Source organism: Tasmannia lanceolata, unplaced genomic scaffold (assembly GCF_043159265.1).
Source record: "Tasmannia lanceolata isolate RefF3 unplaced genomic scaffold, GAP_Taslan_0.1 ptg000018l, whole genome shotgun sequence".
Lineage (NCBI taxonomy): Eukaryota > Viridiplantae > Streptophyta > Magnoliopsida > Canellales > Winteraceae > Tasmannia > Tasmannia lanceolata.
Genome location: NW_027518695.1, coordinates 30345045 through 30353745, shown reverse-complemented (window position 1 = coordinate 30353745; position 8701 = coordinate 30345045). Strand labels below are relative to the sequence as shown.

At 41.0% G+C, this 8701-nt stretch overlaps 1 protein-coding gene across 1 annotated transcript; it reads right to left on the bottom strand.

The window, feature by feature from the left end:
- Positions 1–1333: 1333 nt before the first annotated feature.
- Positions 1334–2739, bottom strand: LOC143850276 (uncharacterized). The gene is made up of 2 exons (XM_077359535.1): positions 2564–2739; positions 1334–2273 (listed from the first exon to the last, which is right to left on the bottom strand). Exons 1-2 carry the CDS (start codon positions 2737–2739, stop codon positions 1334–1336), a joined length of 1116 nt encoding a protein of 371 aa, XP_077215650.1.
- Between the last annotated feature and the right edge of the window lie 5962 nt (positions 2740–8701).

The window sequence follows — 8701 nt, the reverse complement described above, 5'->3', positions numbered from 1 at the left end:
CGATTGCTATTATTAGCAATTGAGTCATAGATCTAGTTACACTACTTATCCCTTTTTCCCATAGGACAAGCCTAGTTACCGAGGATGTAGGTTAACCTGCATTAGTCTAAGGGACAACTTGCACTTAGATATGATCATATAGCATCTTAGATGAAGTCCTAGGATAATAAAAGCTTCAACTTGAATTAAGTAACTTCTCTTAAAACTGTTGAAACAGTCAATCCAGTCTAGATCGGTGTCTTAGATGAGTTAGGCATAAGTAGCTTAGCTTAGGTGCACCGAACTACGTCGACTCTGATCCCAGTGAGGCTTGGGTACGTAGGCAGCTTGGATGCTTGATAGTATACCAATCACGAGTCGGCTCCACACATAAGTGGTGGGATTTTGTACATCAATCCTTAAATTAAAAGTAATTAAATCACTTAGGACTTTCCATGAAATTAAAATTTTAGGAGAACTTTCACTTAGATTGAATTGAAACAAATTAAGAAAATTAAGATACACATTTAGGAATTACACTGAAATTAAATCTTAGGATGCATGTCACGTAGTTCGCACATTAATATAGAGTTAAATGAGCCATTTAAAAGAAATTCAAAAGAGTTAACTTTTGAATTGAAGACCGATTATCGGGCAGGAATGTGGTGGTAACTCCCCATACCTTCCATTCTCGTCACCAGGTAACGAGTCTAGATTTCTGGTCAATTATGGGTCCTAGATCCCTCATCTAGGTGGCGACTCTGTCACTCTCTTTTGTGTGGAATTCAGATTGCCTTAGTGATCCCAAGTTCACGGAAAGATGAATTAAATCACACCTTGCTAGGCTCAGCGGCTTACCCCTACCCTTATGGGTACTGGGTTGCACGTTTGTTTGCACCCTATGGCTTGGTTGCTGCCTGCTTGGTTGGGTAATTAAAATCAATAATAAAAAGCACACACCATTCGTGTGGGTACGAGAGACCAAGAGAGAGCATGGCGGCTCGCGCCGCAACCCTCTCGCGGGATCGGGTCCCACAGTATCACATATGAAAATGGGGCGACGAAGAGATGAAATGGGAGTATCACATATGAAAATTTAGAAATTACCAGGGATGGAGGGGACCTCTATTATTACTTGACCATATCAGACCGAGTTATGCCGAATTGTGGGACCCACTGTAATAACTCAGCAATTGATCCGTTACCATTTCAAAAATAGGGTGACTTCTACTCCAAAAAATTTATAAGTGTATCTGAATACAGCCACTGTTTACAAAATAACAAAAAAATTCGTAAGAGTATATGAGTACATAAAAAAATCATATACAACTTCTCCTCCAAAAAACCTAAACCCTTATGCAAAGAAGGGAGCTTGACAAGGTACGCCCGACCTCGTGAGTATTGGTGCAGAAGGTCCAATAGCAGTTTCGTCGAGATTCAGTTCGACGACAGGAGGTTCTTTACAACTTCTTCTATTGTTACCAAGTTGTCGGCATCGGGTGCACTTGTAATGTAATCCACCTTTCAACTCGCGATCCGTTCTTCTCGTACGTGGCCTTCCAAGCGGTCGCTTCGCAAGCGGTGGTAATATTATCATCAACGGTTCAGGACTTTCATGCCATTGTGTCCGATCTAGTGTTGCATGCACAACCTCAGCGTATGTATCCGGATACCTCTTTGCATCAAAACATTCGTCGCAGCAATCGTACGGATCGAATTCTGTGATGTTAATGGCTGCGATTACATGTCCGTACGGAAGTTCATATGTTTGGAAGGCACGATAACTACACGTTCGAGTTATCAAATCGACGGAATCTGTAGTTTCAAGGGAATTTACTTCGAATTCATGAGTCCCTACTCGATAAGCTGTATATTGGCAGCCCTCCCTCAGTGATGACTCCATACGTTCTTCTGCATAATGAGTCAACTTTGTGTGCCAACTGCTACCAAATTTCTGACGCTTCTGAATGAACTGGGTAGTCTGATGTCGAGTGTGCTCTACCAATGATGCAACCAGCAATTTTCTGGCATCTTTCAAGACAGCGTTGAAACACTCCGATCTATTCGTAGTCAATACATCATACCTAACCCCCTTGAAATAAAAACTAGCCCAGTTTTCCTTCGGAATGTTACTTATACACTTATGTGCGCGTTCATTCTTTGCCTTAATCTTCTCCAATGTTTCTTTGAAAACACTCTCTCTCAATGTCCTTGCGGCTCTCCAGAACAATCTCTCAAGTAGAAGATCTTTGAAGTCGGACCGGAAGTTGGTAGCAAGGTGACGCATGCAATAACTATGATAACAATTGGGAAATACTGTAGGTACTGCCTGCAACAACCCCTTCTATCGATCAGAGCATATAGTGAATACATTCATCTGCTCTGGCAATACGTGCCTTTTCAACAACTTCAGAAACCACTCCCAACTATCTTCATCCTCCGTCTCCACCACCCCAAATGCTAATGGATATAAACCGTTGTTACCATCGACACCAATTGCAATCAATAAGATTCCAAGATATTTTCCTAACAGATGTGTTCCGTCCACCAAAATTATAGGTCTCAATGTTCGAAAAGAACGTACGCAGGGACCATATGTCCAGAATAAGGGAGCAAATTTATCATCTCCCCTTGGACGTAAATCTCTATGTCGAAAAACACGCATGTAGCTTCCAGGCCCATTATCTCAACTGCAAATGCGAGCAATATGCGGTAAGAGTCCTCGACATTCTCACACTTAATCTCAAGTATGATGTTCATCGCATTGTACGCTTTCTAATAGCTAATAGTTATACCCTAATGCATCTTGATATATTCTCTTATGATCCTTGTACAGACATCCTCTGGGCGAGCGAATAAACGTAAACATGTCTCAGCTACCCAAGCTGCTGTAACGAGAGGGTGATCATTGCCCCTTATTTTCGCTGTACATGTATGGTCGGCAACAAACGACTTCACTACCACAAAAGTCATATGATTCACACCCGTTATACGCCATTTGCAACCATCTTCCTTGCATCGAACGGAGTATTTTTTGCGTGATGACTTTGCCTTCTTAAAGATGAATCTCTATCGAATAACATATTCTCGAACAACCTTCTTGAAGTGTCTCATGTCATAAAACATTGCCCCAACTGTTAACTGGTCAAATTTTAATGTATCAGCGTCTATCTCTTGGGCTCCAACAAACATGTCATCTACTTCCACTGGCCCACTGCTGTCACTCAAAACCGATTGAGTACCACCTCTGATAGGAATACCCCCTATGATAGGAAAGCCTTCGTTGTAGCCTCCGTTGATAGGCTGAGCGGTTGGACTAACAACGATGTTTTCATAATGATCATCCTCGTCCTCCACTTCCTTCTCCTCCTCCTCCTCCTCATAATCATCATCATCATCATCGTCATTTCTTTCTTCTTCATAATCTAAACCCCTTACACAGAAATCATTTTCAAAAACATTATTAACGTCCACTTCATGATCTCCAACATTTTGTAACTCATCTTATACCTCCGGTAACATGGTTAGCATGCAAACCACTTGCCAATGTTTCATTTAAGTCAAATCAAAACCTGTATAGTTAAGAAATATATAATTAGCCTCAATCCATATGATTAATTCATAATTTGAACTATGAACGTCTTGAAAGATTACCAAAGAACAAAAATACCTTATGTTGTGTTGATCTCCAACATTTTGTAACTCATCTATACATCCGGTAACATGGTTAGCATGCAAACCACTTGCCAATGTTTTTTTTAAGTCAAATCGAGACCTGTATAGTTCGAAAATATATAATCAGCCTCAATCCATATAATTAATTCATAATTTGAACTATGGAAGTCTTGAAAGATTACCAAAGAACCCAAGTACCTTATGCAGCGTTCTCATGGACCACCTCCAATACTGGTATCAAGGATCTCTTCACTTACAAATTCACTTTCGTAGTCTTTTTGCGAGTCCACTTCAAAACGCGGGCGAAGTTTGACATTTTCCTGTTCGCATGCACGTTCTTGGAGCGGAATCGAAGTAGACAGAATGTTAAGATTAATAAAGGTTCTACTAATACAAACATTGTTTGGGGGAAGCATTGACGAATTCAATGAATTAATATTGTTCTCACTTATGGTTTTTGCTATGTATATCATCATAGAATTGAACATGTCTCTGTCAAACATCCTCAACAATGTTTTAAGGACATCATCATCATTAACTTCGATTAAAGTGATTATATATGGATCAACAACGTATCGACATTTGATCGATAGTAAAACATTCCTTTCTGTTATACCAATTCTTCTTTGGATTGCACTTTGAAATTTATCAAAATTAATTCGGCAGGAAACCGATAACAATGTCTTCTTCCCCCCGACATAGTCCCAAGAAACCTCATCCTCCAAATGTGCATCATAATGTAAAAGAAGAGAAACCATTGATTCGGGCATTTTTCTATAATTTTACACAGGGGTTCTAAACTCTCTAACATAAACTTCGAGACTCTAAAAGGGGCTATAAAGTTGTGGCGTAATGGAGCTTATCTAGGGTGTTTTCAATTGGACAGATTGGAATAAAATAGGGTCATGGACTAAAAGGTGGTTTCCAGTACCTAAATGGGAGTTTTCTATGGGATTATCAAAGCCAAAAAATAAGGGATTATTTTTTGGATAATCCCTTAGACAACCCTAATCACGGCAGTTATGAAATACCTAGCAAGGGTTCCACTCAATGGTAGGGCCATCAAACATTAATAACACTTATCAACCCTTATAAACCCTTAGACAACCCTAATCATGACAGTTATGAAATACATAACAAGGGTTCAACTCAATGGTAGGGCCATCAAACATTAATAACACTTATGAACCCTTATAAACCCTTAATACACCCTTATACACCATCATAAAAAGACAGAGTTATCAAACACATTAAATGAGATATTAGGGGTTACAAGCACAAACCCTAAGAGGACAAAAATAACTCACCTTTTTCTCCTTTTTTTTGTTCCAGGCGTTAATGGGGATTGGGGAAGGTAAAAGGTTGGTAGAAAAATAAGGGAACACTTTTTTATTCCTTTTTTATGGCTTAACGTGTATTTTGAGGGTGGAAGGGTATTTCGGTCAAAAACCTTGTCAGGAAAAGCAAAATGGAACCCTTTGACAAGTTTGAAATTCAATGGGTCCATCTCACTATTTTAAATATTTTGAGGTGCCGTTTGACCAAATTTCCTTCTTCTTTCTTTTTTCGTTTTTGAAAAGTTTTACAAGAAAAGAAAATCCATAGATCCAAAGAGCCCTTTAGTACTTTTCAATGGACGGTTAGATTTGAAATAGATCATGATCAATTAGGACCCGAATATAACTCTTAGCAGGATTCAAATTAGATCCTTTAACATCCCTACTTATGAAAATACCGTAATAACTTGAAAATAAGAAGATGAAGACCCAATTTGAAGTAGCATTTTTTTTTTTGTTTTACTACTATACTAGAAGGATTTCTCATGCTCTCTCTATTCCTTCCCTCTCATGCTCTCTCTATTCCTTCCCTCTCATGCTCTCTCCCACGCTTCTTCTTAGCTCTTGTCTCACATCTCGGCTAACAAATATTCTATGCAATAATTTTTCATAGTTTTTCATGGTTGCCTAACATTTCCTTAGGGTTAAGGGCATGTTTGACATCCATGAAAAAATATTGGAGGATTAGTGGGCCAATTGTGATGTGTACTAGAGAGATAGACACTAGTGTGAGGGTGGGAGATTGGAGAGCTTGCAAAACCTTTGGAAAACGTGGAAAATAAATCCCCAAGCTGAAGTTGTGCAATTTTTCATTGGTTTTTGAGGATTTCTCATGCACTATAGTGTCCAAGTTTCTCCCCCTCCTTTGATCCCATATATATCCTTTCACAATTGGGCCAACAAATATTCCATGGAATAATTTTTCATGGTTGCCAGATATGCCCTAAATGTAGTGAAAACTAAAAAATATCAAACGGGAGAAAGAGAGGTGAGAGGTGGTGTCTTTATAAAAAAGAAAGCCTGTGTGAAAGAAAAGGGGAAAAGCAAGTGCATGAAAGGCGGTGGACGAGAACAAACCACAATGCACGCCGTACGGAAAAGTCTCCGTGAGGAGATCTATGAGAGAATCTTACACCAAACTCCTGTAATCCGCTACCGACATTCCACATGGCCAACCCCGCAGAATGTGTTGACCCCGTTGACCTCCGTAATTTGAATGGCCCGACAGTTTCCCGAATCTAGCACAAGATCTCGGGTAATAATTGGATAGCGATAGATCCCACATTTTTAAGGGGAATGGTATCCCTACAGCACAATAATTGCACTAACACAGCTTGACTTTTCTGTTTTTAATGGGCATGTCAAAGTTTTTTGGGAACAACAATAACATTTGACAACAGCTAAATTTGTGCACTTTAACATTTCTTCGAAAGTGTCGAGGTGCAGCACGTTGACGGAGCTTCCTGTGTTGACTAGGATTTTTCCTATGTCGAAGTTGGCGACGACTAGCCTGATGACCAGTGCGTCGTCATGCGGGACCTGTAGCCCGTCAAGGTCGTTGTTGGAGAAAGTGATGATCTGGTCCTCACGGGGAGGATCTGTTCGGGCCTTTTTGGAAGGCATATCCATGGAGAATACACGTTCAGCATATGCCCGCCGACCGGCGGTTGTCGGCCCTCCCGCTGCCGGCCCACCCATGATGATATTGATTTTTCCAATGATGGTGGGTGGCTGTTTGCGGGCCTGCGGTTGCTCGGGGGGCTCTTCTTTCCGGGGGCACTGGTGGCGGTGCGTATCGTGTCTGCTGTGGGATCTGCGTCTGCTTCGAGAGCGAAGCCGGCTAGGGGATCAGTGTCGGCTCGTGGATCGGCGACGGTTGTTGGACCGGCGTCTATTGGGTGACCGATGCCTAACTCTGGGCTCATCGGGCGGGTGCTGGACCGCGCGCGAGCTTTCGCCAGGGCTCCTGAGATATTGATTTAGGTGTCCTTCTTCGGCCAGCTTTTCGAGCTGTAGGCGGAGGTGGAAGCAATGGTCAGTTTCGTGGCCGTGGTCCCCGTGGAATTCGCAGAATTTTCTGGCGGACCTCTTCTTTGGGTCTGTGGCCATTTTCTTGGGGGGGGGGGGTGTAGAAACCCCCATTTTTCTCCGCTTTAATCAACAAAGAAGTCAGTGTGTCATTGTCGGTTTTAGTGTTTTCTATTCCCGTGTCTACCTCTCATGCTTTCTTGATCTTTTCAATCATTTCTGCCAATGTTCGCATTTTTCCGCTAAGTGTCGAGAGGGGTTATTCGCAAGAATCCGAGCAAGGGAGAGCTTGGACCCGTCGGTGGGCCCGCATTAAACATTTGCTTAAATTTGGACCAACCAGGGGGCCCGCATATGGTTTTAATGAAAAATGAGTGTTGAGCCTACTTCGATCTAATGCATAAAGATGTCCATCAAGGGAGCGGTCAAGATCTCAGAGATGTCGTTTTAGCAACCAATGTTTGTTGTGACCATCAAGTTGAACTATTCGGATAATCCTCAGAAATGATTTTTTAGGCACAGCTTTATAAATTAATGGTTTGGATCATCCCGTGGGGGTGATATTTGGAGGATACAAGTTATCCATGCCATGGCCTGTCAAAGTGAACGGTTCAGATCAGTCTTTGGGAATAGTTCGAGGGGGTGCAGTCCTATTCATATTATAGTCCAACAATCAACGATCAAGATTGTCAAGTGACCCCATCAAATGGACAGTTTAGATCATCCATTGTGAAGGTAGTATGGTAACATTAAGGTCGAAATGTGGGCCCCACATATGGAAATGATATTTTGGGTATGCAATCTTTATGGCCCATTAAGTGGATGGCTTGGATCAAGTTGAGGGAATGGAATAAACGAATGTTCAATTAATATAATGGCCCATCAAATGGACGGTCAAGATCCTCAAGCGAAATCGATTTAAAAGGTACAACCCTATTTTCGCTTCAGCCGTTATTTAGAGGGTTTGGATCAGCCCAGGAGAACGGTTTTGGGGAGGGCAATCCATTTACATTTTGTGGTCATCACTTGGATGGTTGGATTATCCAAACCAGACACGCTGGATTTGAACATATAAGGGAAAGTTCTCAAAAGAATATGGTCGGTTACTTGTAAAAAAGGAAAGAAATCTGGTCCACATGCATGCATGCAAGGGGGAAAGTTATGTATAATCTAAGCATACCATGAATTGGTAATTTTAAAAAATATGAACAATCCACCGGAAATTTCAAGAATAAATTATAAAATCATGCATGCACGTAAAGGTGAAGCTTGACTTTTATAGGGGCTATATGGGCTCATACGAAATGCAAGTGAGAAGTACACAATAATATAATAAAGTGTGTCTATGATCAACTAGTACAATGGGTTTGCAAATGAATGGTGTTGATCATCTAAGGGGAATGACATGCACAGGAAGGGGCGTGCATGGGAAAGTATTACTTTTGGTAAAGAAAGAAAATAGTAAGCAAGTGAGAGCCGTCCAAATTAGTAAACTAGTTTCCTAAATTAAAGAAGGGAAATGCTTTTAATTGGGAAATACACCCAGCTTGCAAGGATTCCAAATATACTAGTTTTTAAAGGAGGGTAAGAGATTGAAAATTAATTTGACAACTTGCCTCTTTGTTTAAAAGGCACCAAGAATATTGCACGTTTTCTCAATTGCCAAAACGTGTCTGTTATGT